The 16126-nt window shown below is 37.9% G+C and overlaps 1 protein-coding gene and 1 non-coding gene across 9 annotated transcripts in view; one reads left to right on the top strand and one right to left on the bottom strand.

The window, feature by feature from the left end:
• The window catches only part of MAST2 (microtubule associated serine/threonine kinase 2), a 225052-nt gene that overhangs the window by 87717 nt on the left and 121209 nt on the right, over positions 1-16126 (bottom strand). The window contains exons 1-2 of one of the 8 annotated variants that reach the window (XM_030323929.1): positions 10404-10635; positions 7466-7660 (exon numbers count right to left, since the gene is read on the bottom strand). The exons of 5 other annotated variants lie outside the window; for them this stretch is intronic. In XM_030323929.1, coding sequence (XP_030179789.1) covers positions 7466-7660; positions 10404-10453 — 245 coding nt within the window. In that variant the 5' untranslated portion in view covers positions 10454-10635. Of the gene's footprint in view, positions 1-7465; positions 7661-10403; positions 10636-16126 lie in introns of those variants that run through there. 2 more of the 8 variants (XM_032594294.1, XM_030323924.1) reach the window with 2 other exon arrangements.
• LOC115522526 lies at positions 14622-14727 on the top strand. The gene has a single exon (XR_003971432.1). It is a non-coding gene; the product is annotated as a U6 spliceosomal RNA (small nuclear RNA).

Here is a 16126-nt window from a genome sequence, read left to right as displayed (position 1 = left end):
TGAGAGACCACAGTCACATAACTTTTATTACAGTATACTGTCATAACTGTTCTATTATTAGTTATTGCTGTTAATTTCTTACTGTGCCAAATTTATAAATTAAACTTTATCGCTGGTATGTACATATAGGAAAAGACATAGCATATACATGGCTGGGTACTATCCATGGTTTCAGGCATTTGGTGGGTCCCCTGCAAATAAGAGGAGACTACTGTAGACATTATCTTATACCCACTGGTGGAAATACATAATGATATAACCACTATTTTGGGAAACTGGACAATAGCTAATAAAACTACATATGCATTTATTCTTTGACTCAGCATCCGCAATTCTAGGAATTTATCCTGAAGGCAAACCATGAAAATTAACTCTTCTATGCTTGATAACTCTATCTATCTGATAAATCATTGAAAATTATTTGTGTCCAGAACTCTCCAGTTCCAAACCTCCTATCTACCAAGACAAAAGAAGGGACTGACCCGAGCCCCTATGACAATCAGGATTGGCATTGGTTTCTCTTCCTGTAGCATCCGGGGACATGAAAGAGAAGCTGTTGCAAGAGCCCCTCCTAAAGAACCCTAAGAAATAACATTTATCTTTGCAATTGCCTGGGCTGTTGGGTTCTTGCTATCTGGATCAGTTCTCACCTCTCAGAGCACCTATGTAACAAGGGTCTACATAAATGGTATCCCAGGATGACTACTAGGAGCCAAAAGAGGAAGCCAAGGTTTTCTTCAGTTTAGCAATCAGTTAGCAGCTACTTAAATGGCAAGCTCCAAGGGTCTTTACACACACAAAAATCACTACTCTGGGTATAGAATCTTCACTACAAAGGAGTAGTTACCAGGTTTGAAACAAGACAAAGAAACTGGTGACACTGAGGCATCAGGATGAAGGCCCAGGAAAGAATCTAGCTAAACTGACTCAAGAGTAAGGGTAACAAATAGATAACAAGGGGGAAATTCCTTTTGTGTAAGTATTGTAGCTAATAAATGGAAAGGGAATGGGAATATCAACTTTTTTTTGCAAACTTTTAATAAAATAATGGGTCTAAGGTGACAATTATTAATGGCCAATACTATCAAAACACGGGAAAGAGTTGACACACCCTGCCTCCTGACAATTGTACACTGCAAACCAACTACTAAGTATTCTTCTCTGGCCCCCCAAATCAAACTAGAATCAGATCAAGCCACCAGTTTATGAGAAACACAGAGGTCATAAGAACTATGTTACATAACCACTCAGGGATGCAATGAGCAAAATTCAGAATGTAGGAAAAGTCTATAAGAACAAATATTTACAGATAAAATGATACAGTCTGGGATTTGCTTTAAAATAATCAGGTTGGGGGGAATAGGCAGAGATGCAGAAGAGATAATATACTGACCATGAGCTGATAAGTAGACACTCAAGATAGAAGACTACTCTTTGTATTTTGTAATGTTTCTGAGAGTTTCTATAATACAACATTTAAAAAAGAGTTTTTTTTTTGTTTTTTTTTTTTTTTTTAATTTTTAAAAATTTTTTTTTTCAACGTTTATTTATTTTTGGGACAGAGAGAGACAGAGCATGAACGGGGGAGGGGCAGAGAGAGAGGGAGACACAGAATCGGAAACAGGCTCCAGGCTCCGAGCCATCAGCCCAGAGCCTGACGCGGGGCTCGAACTCACGGACCGCGAGATCGTGACCTGGCTGAAGTCGGACGCTTAACCGACTGCGCCACCCAGGCGCCCCTAAAAAAGAGTTTTTTAGTGAACAAAATTTTCCTACTTCCAGAAACAGAAATGCCATTTAGAAACCTTCAGCTTCTTGAAGTTGAGCAATCCAAGAACAAGCCTGTGGCATCTTGCCAAATAGAACTATATGTTTATTCAGAGTTACCTGTAGCCAGGATCTATGAAAAATTCTCTGCTATAGAAAGTTTCCTGAGGTTAAGTCACAGCTAGTATTCTTCCTTACTTTACCTTTCTATTTAAAAAGCAAAAGAACACAGGCTGTGACTCCATCAGTTAAGTGTCCAACTCTTGATATCGGCTCAGGTTGTGATCTCTCAGTGGTGGGATAGAGCCCATGTCAGGCTCTATGCTGAATGTGGAGTCTGCTTGGGATTCTCTCTCCCTCACTCTCTCTGCTCTTCCCCCGCTCGCATGTGTGCATCTGCACGCGTGGCTCTCTCTCTCAAAATAAACATTAAAAAACAAACAAACAAACAAAAAAAAAAGCACTTTCCCTTTCTTAATAGGAGAATCCTATTTCCTGATGATACTCTCAAGCTGTTCTTTCCCTTACCTATGAGGAGAGGGAAAATGAAACACTTTAAACCTAGTTTAATGAATTTTCCTCACTGTCAAAAATAGCCCAAAAAGAGTTTTTCTCATTTTAGTCCACATCCTGCTGCACCCCAACTGGCCAATTTTTAGTAGCAAATAGTGAAACCACATGTGAGGGCAGAAGAGCACCCAGCTGCCAGTAACAAAGCTTCCGTGGGCAGGACATAATGATAAGTGATACCTAGAGCTATCCAAGGGAAAATAAGAATATGAGAAAACGAACAGAAGCAACATGAAGTGTGGGGATCAGCAACATGTGAGTTTTCCAACAAAAACAGCAACACAGTAACTGTTATAGCAGCCTGAGTATTCTCAACAATTTTACATGTATTGACTCATCTACTCCTTACAGCAACCCCTGAAGGGCTATTTTTATCCCCATTTTAATGATGTAGAAAACTGAGGCAGAAAGAAGTAATTTGACCACAACAGGGCCAGGATAAGAACAAGTTCTAGAGATGTTCCTCTTTTAGAGTCACTTTGAAAAGCAGTTGTTTAAAAAAAGACAGACAAGGAAAGCAGGTGTTGGTAAAATGAAAATAGTGCTTTCTCTTTGGCAGGAAACAATCTTGACACTACCAAAAAGGGGTTTCAAAGGCTGCCTAGTCTTGGAGGAAGTCCAAAAGAACACCTGTCCTTTGCTGTAAAAGTCTACAAAAAGCCTCTCACACATGTGACACAGGAGGGGTCACAGGGCTGAATTAGTACCAGCTGCAAACTTCAGTAGTGAATTTGTTTGCTGAAGATGTTTAAGTGAAGGCTGAATAGCTTTTTACTAGACACTGTATAAAAAAGAATTCCTTACCCTATGACCCAGCAATAGCACGGCTAGGAATTTACCCAAGGATATAGGAGTGCTGATGCATAGGGGCACATGTACCCCAATGTTTACAGCAGCACTTTCAACAATAGCCAAATTATGGAAAGGGCCTAAATGTCCATCAACAGACGAATGGATGAAGATGTGGTTTATACATACAATGGAATACTACTTGGCAATGAGAAAGAATGAAATCTGGGTATTTGCAGCAACATGGATGGAACTGGAAGATATTATGCTAAGTGAGTCAGTCAGAGAAAGACAGATACCATATGTTTTCACTCATATGTGGATCTTGAGAAACTTAACAGAAGACCATGGGAGAGGAAAGGGGGGGGGGAGTTACAGAGAGGGAGGGAGGCAAACCATAAGAGACTCTTAAATACTGAGAACAAACTGAGTGTTGATGGGGGGGGGGGAGGGGAAAGTGGGTGGGCACTGACGAGGGCACTTGTTGGGATGAGCACTGGATGTTGTATGGAAACCAATTTGACAATAAATTATATTAAAAAAATAAATAAATAAAATTAAAAAAAAAAAGAATTCCTACACAGTAGGGAGTGGACTAGAGCTAGAACCCTTCCAATATAAACTCTAATAAGGAGTTCTTGCTGCAAACCCTCCCAACTACAGGGCTGACAAAGTCTATGGCAGTTTAAAACTGAATCAAAATATAAACCATTCTATGTTTCAAGAAGTTGCCAACACCAAATTCTTATCCCCAGGAGGCCTAGCTGGGCCAGGGAATAGCCAAAAACACAACTGCCTTTTCTCTCTTCAGGGATACCAGTTACACCATAGACCATATCTAGCATCCCTTCAAATCAGGTTATGTCAACAATGCAATACCCATGTCTGAATGCCAATCAATAGGCTGGAATCATATTCTTGGAAGATATACAAGATAACTAAAGGTTATAGGGTAAGGGCGCCTGGGTGGCTCAGTCAGTTAAGCATCTGACTCTTGATTTCAGTTCATGATCTCACAGTTCATGAGATCGATCCCTGCAATGGACTCCACACTGACAGAGTAGAGCCTACTTGGGATTCTCTCTCTCCTCTCTCTGCCCCTCCCTTGCTTTCTCTCTCTCAAAATAAACTTTAAAATAAAGTTACAGGTTAATTAATTCAACCCCAATCATGATCATATTTATTATGCCTCTTAAGGTTGATCAGACCCATCTAAGATATTTAAGAGCCACCATCAAGCTTGCCTAAAACAGACCCATCCATCCTTTCCTATCAAGGAACAAACAGAAATGTAGTATACAGTTAGAGTAGGCATCATTTTAAAACTGTGCCATAACTGTTCTTCAAATTATTATGGGCAATAATTTGTAAGGTCCTAAGCACATCACTAAGATGCAGTCAATAAGGAAGGTTAAGATTCTGAGCAGGGCCTGTTCTAACAACCAAGCAAAAGGATACTATTTTCTAGGACTCCAGGCCAATGCAGCCAAAAGCCTCAAGGGCTATATTAGTTTGCTAGTGCTACCACAACTAAGTACCATAGACTAGGTGGCTCAAACAAAAGACATTTTTTGCCTCACAGTTCTGGAGATTGGAACGTGTCGGTAGGGTGGGTTTCTTTTACGGCCTCACTCCCTGGCTTGTAAATGGCTGTCTTCTCTATGTCTGTGTCCTAAATCCCTCTTTACAGGGCACCACTTGTATTAGGACCCACCCCAATGACCTCATTTAACCTGTAAAGACCGTATCTCCAAATACACTCACATTACAGGTACTAGGGGTTTTAACTTCAACGAATGAATTTTAGGGGGACACAACTCAACCCATAACAATAGTTATACTCCATGGGAATAAAAGAGAACTCAATATGGCCACTGCAAGAGAGTTCCCTCTCTCTTGCGTCATCCCTTTTTTATTATTTTTTAAAGAGATTTTATTGTTCAATAATCTCTAAATCCAACATGGGGCTGGAACCCACAACCCTGAGATCAAGAGTCACACGCTCCACTGACTGAGCCAGCCAGGCACCCTTTGGGTCATCTATTTTTAGAGGTCAAATTCACTGCCAGTAGCTCTCAATTTTTAGTTCCTCACATTGTTTACTAGAATCATTTTTCTCTTCTTTCAACTTGTATTTTCTCAGTTGCTCAATAACAGTGATGTTCAACAGACTTATCTACATGGTAAGGATTTGTAGAATTTATGTGCATCGCTGTGTTCACTAAGCACTGATTCTGTGCTAGACTTTGAATGTGAATAGAGAGAACAAAACTAAGTTAATGGATGACAGCAATGAGCAGGGGTAAAAGATAAAAGTGAGTAAAATAAGCCTAAAAGAGGAAAGAAGGTAATAAAGACAAGGGCCTGGAAGTGACAGTGGACTATGAAATACCAATTCCCACCCCCAGTATGGAAATATTTAGTAAAGAATGTTATGAATATGTCATTTTGGGAAGAGAAAACCTGGGGCTGCAAAACAATTTAGATTCAGAATATACTATATTACTCAAACGAAGTATCTTAGATGCAAAAACAGAATACTTTTTTTTTTCCTAACAAAAAGCTTAACAAATACCTATTGATCAAACACACTTTCCTTCTTGAAAAATTATGATTGGTTTCCAATATACCTCTCTCTTGATTCTTCTCATTTCTAAAAAGCCACTCCTTTTCAGTCCCTCTGCTGCTAGTTCCTCATCTCCCCAATCTCTCAAAGTCAGATGGCCCCAGGGCTCAATCCTTTGACATTTCTTCCTTATCAATAGACACTCATTGGATGATCTCATAAATCTAATCATTTGTTTCACTTATACCCTGATAATTCCTTACAAATCTTCAACCCAGAGTTCACCTATCTTTAACTGAATGTCTACTTAAGCTATTCTTACAGTTTCTCAGTCTCAGTTCATGGTTCTTCCAGTTTCCTAGCTGCTCAACCTCAAATTCTCAGTCATCCTTCACTCATCTTTTTCTCAAACTCTGCATCTAAGCCATCAACAAATCCTATAGATTTTACCTCCAAAATATATCCTCAAATCTGACCACTTCTTACCACCTGTACCACCGTAGGTTCAAACAACCATTGTGTCTTACCTAGAATGTACAGTAGCCTTACTTACTTACTTACTTACTTACTGAGAAGGAGACACACAGTGTGAGTAGGGGTGGGGCAGAGAGAGAGGGAGAAAGAGAGAGAATCTCAAGCAGGCTCCATACTGTCAGTGGAGAGCCTGATGCAGGGTTTGAACTCATGAATTGTGAGATCATGACCTGAGCCAAAATCAAGAGTCCGGCACTTAACCAACTGAGCCACCCAGGCACCCCAGGTACCCTTCTAACTATAGCCACAGGGATCCTTTGGATTTAAGTCAGATCATAACATTTTCCTGCTTCAAACCCTCCAACAGCTTCTTATGTCATTCAACATAAAAACAAAAATCCCAGTAATGGATTTAAAGCTCTATTCCATTTGGCTTCTCACGTATGTCTCAGACTTCATTTCCCACTTTTCACCTCTTAACTCATTCCACATGAGCCTCACTGGATTCTGTGGAAGAACACATGAAGCAAGCTCTTAGATCAGGTCTCTGGCACTTAGTGTTGCCTCTGTCTGAAACACTCTTCCTTCAGATATCTCTAATTCTAGCTCTGTAACTGTCCTTCAGGTCTTTGCTCATATGTCAACTTATGAGTGAGGACCCTCCCTGACTATCTTATATAAAATGTCAACCCCTATGCCTCACATTCCCTATTCTCCTCATCCTGTTTTCTCCATATCACATATGTCCATCTGTTATATATTCATTCATTAATTTGTCTCCCTCCACTAGAATCTAAGCTCCTCGGAGGGCAGGTATTTTACCTCTTTGTGTTCATTCTTTTGTTCTTCATGCCTAAAACACTGTCCAGCACATAGTATTACTCAAATGCTGATTATACGAAAAGACAGAAAGAACTGAAGAGAAGAAGATTATTTTCAGCAATATGAACAAATCACTTAACCTACTTCAGAATCAAGTTTTCCTGCTGTATAAAATGTGGCATTTGGACTAGCTAACCTTTAGAGAGCTCTAGCATTCTGCCATGCTATGCTTCTCCTATGGAGGGGTCAGAGGGCTGTCCAATAGTCACAATGGGCACATAACTGTCTTAACTACTGATATGCTATATTACTTTCTCTTAAATTTTGAATACAGCAGAAATCTCTGAAATTCCTCTTACTCTTCTCTGTGACTTTTATTCTGTTTCTTCCATCATTAAGGAGAAAGGTCTGGGTTTTTACCTACTTGGCCAAAAGCAATCACTAAGGCCACACTCACATCACAGCAGGTTTCCTTACCTCCACTGCAGTGGGCGGCTGGAACAGGGACTGCCAGGACTGCTGTGAACTTGTGGGTTCAGGAAAAAGGCAAGAGGAGAAGTAGCCAAAGCACAATCAGCACTAAATGGGATTTTAGTGAAGTAAAGAGCTGGAGCCGATGTGGGTGAAAACATGTGCTGGTTTACTTCAGATCCTCGGCAAAGAGTAGAGATTCTGACAAGGTACCACAGTAGAAAAAAGAAGGGTCAGGGATAATTTCTCAACCAAAAAGGAAATATATTCAAAGTGGGTTAGTTTAGGCAAAAGTCTCAAAAATAGTGGTCAAAAATCATTCTCACATATCATACCTCAGTGTAGTGTTGGCACAGAATGACCATCGAGACTAAAACTTAATCCACAGAATTAAAACCAAAAATTTAAGCTTTGGGTATTCAAAGTATTTAGAATTGGCTTCTGGAAATATATTATAAGTTTACTACAAATCATCAATTAGCAAGAAGTAATATTTTATGTTCAATGACTAAAACTTCCTAGAGAAATGTGTATGTCCGTAAAAATAAAACATTAATAGTTCATAAATTAGATTATCTCTACCATAACACCAATTTATTTAGCTAATTCTTGACTAATGAGTACATTAAATAACATCATTTAATTCTGTACAATAAATTTTGCTTCTATTTAAATTTTAGTATTTTAGTTTACTTTTTTCCCCTAAAAACAACCTAGCCCTCTTGATGTGTTAAGTCTTAATGAAGACTATTAAGTAAATAACCTCATTAGACTGAAAACAGATGGTAAATATGGATTTCTACTTTGTTGATCATTGATTGATATGTCACAGATGATGAAAAATAATTGACAGATGCACAGCATTTAATTTGCTATAGCAGGAGCATGGTTTTCCATACAAACACCATATTTAGCCACAACATTTCAAAGATTTTTTAAAAACTTAGGTATCACACAAGCACCTGTTTAAAAATGTTAGTTGCCTATGTTGTTACTACTGGCTATTTGAATATGGTGACATTTTACTTGTTTTAATTACATATATTCAAAGGAAATATTTACTACTAATTATCCCTGTAGTTGGCTTCAGCATATTTCTCAGATGAGTACACAAAAAGAGGATACAAAATGATAATGTAGAAGGCAGAAAATTATTTAAAATTACCGGTGTGCACAAATTTCCACAAACTCAACATATTAATAAAAATTACAAGAAGTAGAAATATTAATTTTGGATTAATTCCTCACTTTCAAAAAGAATTTTCACTTTTCTAAGGAACTATTTCAAAACTCAACTCCCTAGTGTATACAAGCTACAGCTAATTAGAACATACAATAAGATAGTTCTTATTGGGGCACCTTGGTGGCTCAGTCAGTTAAGCATCCAACTTTAGCTCAGATCATGATCTCACAGTTCATGGGTTTGTGAGTTCAAGCCCTGCATCAGGCTCTTTGCTGTCAGCACAGAGCCCACTTCAGATCCCCTGTCCCGCTTTCTCTCTCTCTCAAAAATAAATAAAAATATTTTAAAAACTATTTTTGAAAAGACAGTTCTTATGAACCTAAATAATACTGCTTATGGAGTTATAAATCTTATCACATAATATGAGGCTTAGTCATGTTGATGAATATATAATTAAGATTATAAATCTATGAAAACCAAATCTCATTCTCTACTGTCTAGTAATTAACACTCTGCAAACTGGTTATACACTGAGGCTAGAGTTTAAAAAGGATTGTTTGAAAAAGGAAAGGTGATTTAGAAACTACTTACTAGCTCCTCAGGGGGAATTTTCCTAAGTTAAATTCAAAATCACTAATGATTACCAATAGCAGTGCACCAACAACATTTGGAGAGCATGATTCTGACCACTTATGTTTCTTAACTACAAGCTTAATTTTAAAAATTTAAAGTTTTACTAACAAGTCCTTTTTACTTTAAATGATACTTTAGTTCATGAAGCTTCTTTTTTATGGTCTTTAACTTTTAGTCTAAGTAGGAAAATAAACCATTTTTAAAACATATGCCAATCCTTCTAATTATATATTTCAAACAAGTCCAGTCTTCCAAGGTCTTGTTGAATCATTAATTCAATCAATGAGCATCCACTAACACAGAAGGCAATGATCCAAAGAAAGCCCACTGAAGAAGTATGTCTATTTAAGTATACCACACTAACTCCAGGTAAACACTAACATTCAGGGGAAGAAAATCTGAAGTGCATTCCCTCTACCCTGTGAGTTACACAAAGGCAATTTAAGACAGATCAATGAATGAAATGGATTCTAGGACACTTCATTCCCTGGTTCCCTAACTTGCTGATCAATTCACTCTGCATTTCTTCATTAAATAAGCCTGAGCAGCTCTTGGAAAAGCTACCCTGAAATGGAAGCCTTCTTCCATTGCCCCAGCTTTGAAATCCTTATCTAAGTATTCTTCTATTTCTATTTTATTTCTATATTGGCCAACACAGAAATAAAATTAGGTCACACCTGAAAGGACTCAGGCTTGGATCTGCAAGGGCAGATCTGAGGTCCTGAGCTGACAGGCCAGGGGCAGAAATACAATACCCTCTCTAGTCCAAGGAGAAGATACTTTCACTTCCATTTGTTTCCCACATTCATGGAGCTTGTATAGGCAGCTTTGACAGTAAATTTAAATACACATTTGCTTTCAAGGCAGGAAAAAAGATCTTAATCATTAACCCAGTTCCCCAGGTACCTAAGCACCCCTAAAATGATATCGAACTCAATTTTCAGAACTAGAAGCTCCATAGGCCCCTGCCAGGGACCAGTGTTTTGACCTTGAATTTATGAAGCCAGCCCAGCCCTCTTGGCATCTCCAAAGCAGAGTCTTTATCCAAGCAAATGAAAGTGTGTTAGTTGGCATTAGTTCTTTTCCTGACACGTGCCAGTTTCCACTCAGAGACCCCAGCCTCCTTACTGAATCCGCAGACATGGTGCTCCCAGTCTCTCTCTCCTTCGTTTCATCATTTTCCTGGCTACTCAAGCTTTTGCCCTCTCACACTCGGGAGTCTTGGCAGGAAGTTCTCTCACACAAGGGGTATGCAGTCTATAAGCCAAAGGAAACTTACAAAGGTTTCCCAAACTTAAGAGAAAAATTAAAGCACTGTTCTTCTAAAACATAATATTCAGAATCCCCCCACCCCACCCCCACTGCAAAAGACTTAAGAGCCCAGGAGGCAGCAATGAGGCACAGTGAGGAGTCCCAGATCCCAAATGAATCAGCTGTCCTCTGATCTGCCTGACATCATTCACACTCCGCCTGTAACAAATCAGAGCGTCAGAGAGCACCTTGTTCCTCCCCAGTGACAAGCACCAAACTCCCTCCCCCACAAGTCAGTTGCAACCTCCAACCCTGAGGCCTGGTAGCAGTGAAGACTCTGGCAAAACCGTAAATACCAACTTGAAAACTCACACTGTGACAGAAATGCCATTAACTCTGGAGGTGTGGGCCACTATAGAACAGCTGTTGCAGTGGGCGGTGGATTGGAAGAAAGAATATTAAGATCCCAAATTGGTAAATTAAGGAGCTAAGAATACATGGGCATTTCTGCAACATTATTCATTGCCAAGCACAGGTCAGGTGAAGTATTACAGTCTTAATGTTAGGACTCAAAGCATAGCCATTATTCAAATTCTGAATTTGACCGATTTAAATAAACTCTGTACTCCCTCCGTAAACAAAGTTTAACATCATTTTTAATTCAATTTCTATTACTCTCTAATCACTTGAATAAGTTTGTGGTGAGAAAAGCCATAGGAAGCTAAGAAAATAAGTCCAGAAAGTATTGGTTTAATTTCAACCAGTAACTATTAATAAAATCATTTGCATGGCAGATGTTACACAAGACATTAAGGTAAGCTACAGAAGAACTCTAAAGAAGTGTAAGCTATTTAACCTTGTATGCTTTGTTTTCCCTATCTGTAGAATGCAAATAATTAAGGTACCTATCTATAGATTGTGGTGAAGATTAATATATGTAAAACAGAAAAGTGCCTAGCACAGAAGTGCTACAGAACCGTTAGCTATTATTATAGGTCTTGCCCTCAAGGAGCTAGCTCCCATTGTAGAGATCAGCCCAGACACACAAAAAACCATCTGACAAAAACAGCCTGGCCTGAAGAAAGCCAAGTGCTCAGGTAAAGCCAAGTGATCAAGCAGAGCTAAACAACAACAGCTAAGGGAGCCAGAGTAAGCAAAAGTCTTGGTCCCCTGCTTCAGAGCACCTGCCAACTCATTTATCTAGATGACAAAGTATGTCAAACTGTTTTTCTAGGGTAACATTCAAAGGATTAATTCATACCCCAACCAATACTTTTCAACTGCAGGTCACAACTCTTTATTAACTCATAAAATCATTTCAGGAAGTCAGGACCAACATTTTCTTAAAAGGAAAACAGAATGAAATAGAATAGAAAATATCAGAGTGCTTCACACAGAACTGTTTTATGGAATATGTATGTTTGTGACATCTATTACTGGTAATACATATAAATATACAAGGGCAAACACATGTGATGGGCTGCAATATAAAATCTATTTGTTATTAAGGGTCAGAGTAGGGGCGCCTAGGGGGCTCAGTAGGTTAAGCATCTGACTTCGGCTCAGGTCATGATCTCATGGTTTGTTAGTTTGAACCCTGCCTCAGGCTCTGTGTCCATAGCTCAGAGCCTCAAGCCTGCTTCAGACTCTGTGTCTCCCTCTCTCTCTCTCTGCCCCTCCCTTGCTTCAATCTCTCTCTCTCTCTCTCAAAAATAGAGTTTATTAAAAAAATTTTTTTAAAAAAGGGGGTCAGAGTCTACAAAATTTGAAAGCCACTGTTCTAATTACCCAAGCAAATTCGCCCCCACGTAGTAGCTACAGACACTCACTCTTCCTTCCATGTACTAGTCCATCACTTGGCTCTCACAGCTCCTATTTCAGAATCCCGTTTTCTATAAGTCCTAATGAAAATGGAAACACTCTGAAATCTACAACCTCTCAACAAGTAATTATCAGGGTCAGTACCAAAAGCCCACACTCCCACAACTAAGAAACCAACCATGGTCTATCCCATCTCAGGCTAAGTTAAGGCCAGCCTTAAGTTTCTAATCAACATTGTCCAATCTCTAATACCCAAGCCCATGCTCCTGAACAATAATAATAGTAATATATAATGATGACATAACAGCAACGAACATTTACACATTTGTAAGTACTTACTATGTACTAGACTCTATTCTAAGCACACTACACATAATACCCAGGTAGTCCTCATCACAGTCCTATAATATATGCGCTATTATTATTCTCATTATTAAAAAAAAAAAAGAAGGCAGCACGAGGATGTTAAAATCATGCCAGTGGTAAAGCAGAAAGTACCCTTTCTTCAATATATTTGCACCTAGTTACCCTACATATGAACTATGTATGCTAGCCAGAAGTATTCCTGTCTTCAGCCAAGTTGGTGAACTGAGGTAATCTCTAGAATCAATGTAATGAACCATTGTGCTATAAATACCTTTCAGCAGACGATTCTGACAACAGCAGCAAATACACTTCTCTCTAGCCTGCTGTGCAATAATAAATTGGGAGAGGAGGCAGAGCATGGAGCTCCTTAAATAACGCTAAAGGTTAGAAAATATTTGATTTTTAGAGAATGGGAGTCATATTTATGTCCTTCATCTAACCCAAAGAATGCATCACTCTACTCCCAGAGTTTAACATCCCCACACAAAGCACTTTCTTTAAACTACTGGCATTATAATACATTTGTGCCAATATTCCTGTGGCTGTGTCAGCACTAGGAGGGCTTAACATTTCCCTGGGAGCTGGATAGCATTCAACAATTTGAGGTATGGAAGATTAAACATCTGCTTTTTCTTATTTGTTCACACAACTATTTATCAACTGCATTACTACCCTTAGGCAGGCAAGAAGGGTCTCTGCCACAGGCTTCTCACTTAGCAGTTCTGCAAAATAACAAATACACAAAAATAATTCATTAAAGAAATGGGATGCTTCTATCACACTCGTGACTTACAATTCTGTACTGACAAAGTAGAACCCTAAAAATCCATTCTCATGACTTACACTGTTCAAACCTCAGGAAAAACAGTTGCCCACATGTTTCTTCCTTTGTATTTTTTAAGAAGACAACCATGTCAGATTGCTGTTATGGACTGTGAAACTGCAAACTTCAGAGAGAATTCTGCTGAGATTATAAAGTATCTGAACAGCAAAGGGCCTTAGAAGTAAGCAAAAAGACAAATTAATTAACCTGTCAAATCCTTCCTCCTCTCAGATAACATGAATAAATAGATTTCTTGTCTAATCCAAGTATGGTTCTAAATACAACCCAACAACTATTTACTTAATTTCTTTCTGTTCCAATTCATGGTTCTAAAGATATTTATCATTTACCTCAGTATTCATACCAGAGCACATGGCAGCTGAGGAACATTTTGCAGAATTAAGGAATTCATATCACCAGTAAGTTTATTTATGTGCAGGTCTAGACATAACATATGTAAGGCCAAAGGCTAATTTTTTATGCTGATAATTGTATAGTTAATGCTAAAATTAAAATGTTATCTATAAAACTATACTTAGGAGCACCTGGGTGGCTCATCAGTTAAGTGTCCAACTCTTGATTTCGGCTCAGGTCATGATCTCATGATTCATGAGTTCGAGCCCCATGTCAGGCACTGACGGCACGTAGCCTGCTTGGGATTCTCTCTCTCACTCTCCCTCTGACTTTCTCTCTCTCAAAAATAAATAAACATTAAAAAAAAATACATACTCAGATGTATCCAGAAATCACAAAATTTTTAAATTTTTTTAATGTTTATTTATTTTTGAGTGAGAGACAGAGTGTGAGCAGGGGAAGGGCAGAGAGAGAGAGAGACACAGAATCGGAAGCAGGCTCTAGGCTCCAAGCTATCAGCACAGAGCCCAATGCGGGGCTCAAGCTCATGAAATGTGAGATCATGACCTGAGCTGAAGTCAGACATTTAACCGACTGAGCCACCCAGGTGCCCCAAAATCACAACATTCTTAAATTTAGGGTAAATAATTTAAAATACTTAAAAACAAAATAATTTTAAAAGCATGAAAATTTTCAATTTTTTACATTTTTATAAAAATATATTCAAACATGTGCTCACTTTGGCAACACATATACTAAAACTGGAATGATACAGAGAAGATTAGCTGGCCCCTGGGCAAGGATGACACACAAGTTCAGGAAGCATTCCATATTTTTATAGTTTGCAATATATTTTTGAAAACTATAAAATATATGTATTCAAACTTGATACTCTCTGAATACAATTACATTTTCTTTTTAAATCCTATAGATCATTATAATAATGAGTACAAGATATAATCATGACAGAGATAGAAAAAGCAGGAAAGTAGAACTTAAGAATAAAAAATCTACAAATAAGTTGTACTGCTTAAATTAAAAACAAAATTAACGAAAGTGAACAGACTTCACTGCACACAGAAGGCACACATACATTATTAGCACTAAAGATTGAATAAACAGGAAATAAGCCATCATAGTCAAAGAACAGAAGTAAATGCCAATATAGATGCATGTATAATTGTTCTTAATATTATCTATCTAATGTTTAGCCAAGTAGAAAGGTGTTTTTTTTTTCCTCCTGTGGTTTAACAGCAAAGTGATCACAGAAAATAAGAAAAACTTACAGGCTTAATGTAAATTATTTTGAAATTTGATGCTAAAATGACTAAAGATGTAAGCTGGTTGAAAAATGATGAAACAAATGGTCACTAGCAAGACTGAATAAAGACTGAAATGATTAATTTACTGGAAAAAGTAAGAAAATCATACCTAACTTTAAAATATATATATATATATATATATATATATATATTATATATATATATATATATAAAACTCAGTTCTATAGATTATAACAGGGACAAAAGTCATGTTAAACAACTTTGTTATATGTAATAAGTTATCTAAGGAGGAAAATGACAAAGTACAAATGACACTTTCATTAACTTGAAACAAAATACAGGTTCTCACTTATGAGAGAACTAAGAAAAAACTCTCAATTTTAGGCATTAAGACTGTCAAACTTTCACCTGCAACTATGAGAGTTATGGAAACAAAAGTAGCTAGTCTGCTACAAAGCCCTATAAAACTAGACAAACTGTATGAAGGAGAACAAAACTAGCTATTCTGCTACAAAGCCCCATAAAACTAGACAAAGCATACGAAGCAGTAGTTTTCAGGCACTGGGAAAAGGCAACACAAAAATGCAAACCCAGAAAAAGGGGAAACATCCCAGTTGTCCCAGCCCTCTTGCTTGGGAACACTTTTCTACAGAGGTACAGACAGCTACAGTTCAAGCAAAATATAGTAGTTCCACAGGCTGAGAAGCACCAGTTAGAATGCAGGGTAGCTAATCAAACACACATTGAACATACATCAAGAAAGACCACAGGCTAGACCATAAAAGAAATCTCAAGAAATTTCAAAAGACTGAAATCCTATAAAGTATGTTATCTGAACACAACAGAATGCAAAATCAATTACAATTTTTACATAATTCCCCAACATCTGAAATTAAACCACACTTCTAAATATGCTATTGATAAAAGGTGAAATGACAAAGGAAATTAGAAAA

Source organism: Lynx canadensis, chromosome C1 (genome assembly GCF_007474595.2).
Source record: "Lynx canadensis isolate LIC74 chromosome C1, mLynCan4.pri.v2, whole genome shotgun sequence".
NCBI classification, from domain to species: domain Eukaryota; kingdom Metazoa; phylum Chordata; class Mammalia; order Carnivora; family Felidae; genus Lynx; species Lynx canadensis.
Note: the sequence above shows the minus strand (reverse complement) of the source record. Positions and strands in the feature narration are given on the sequence as shown.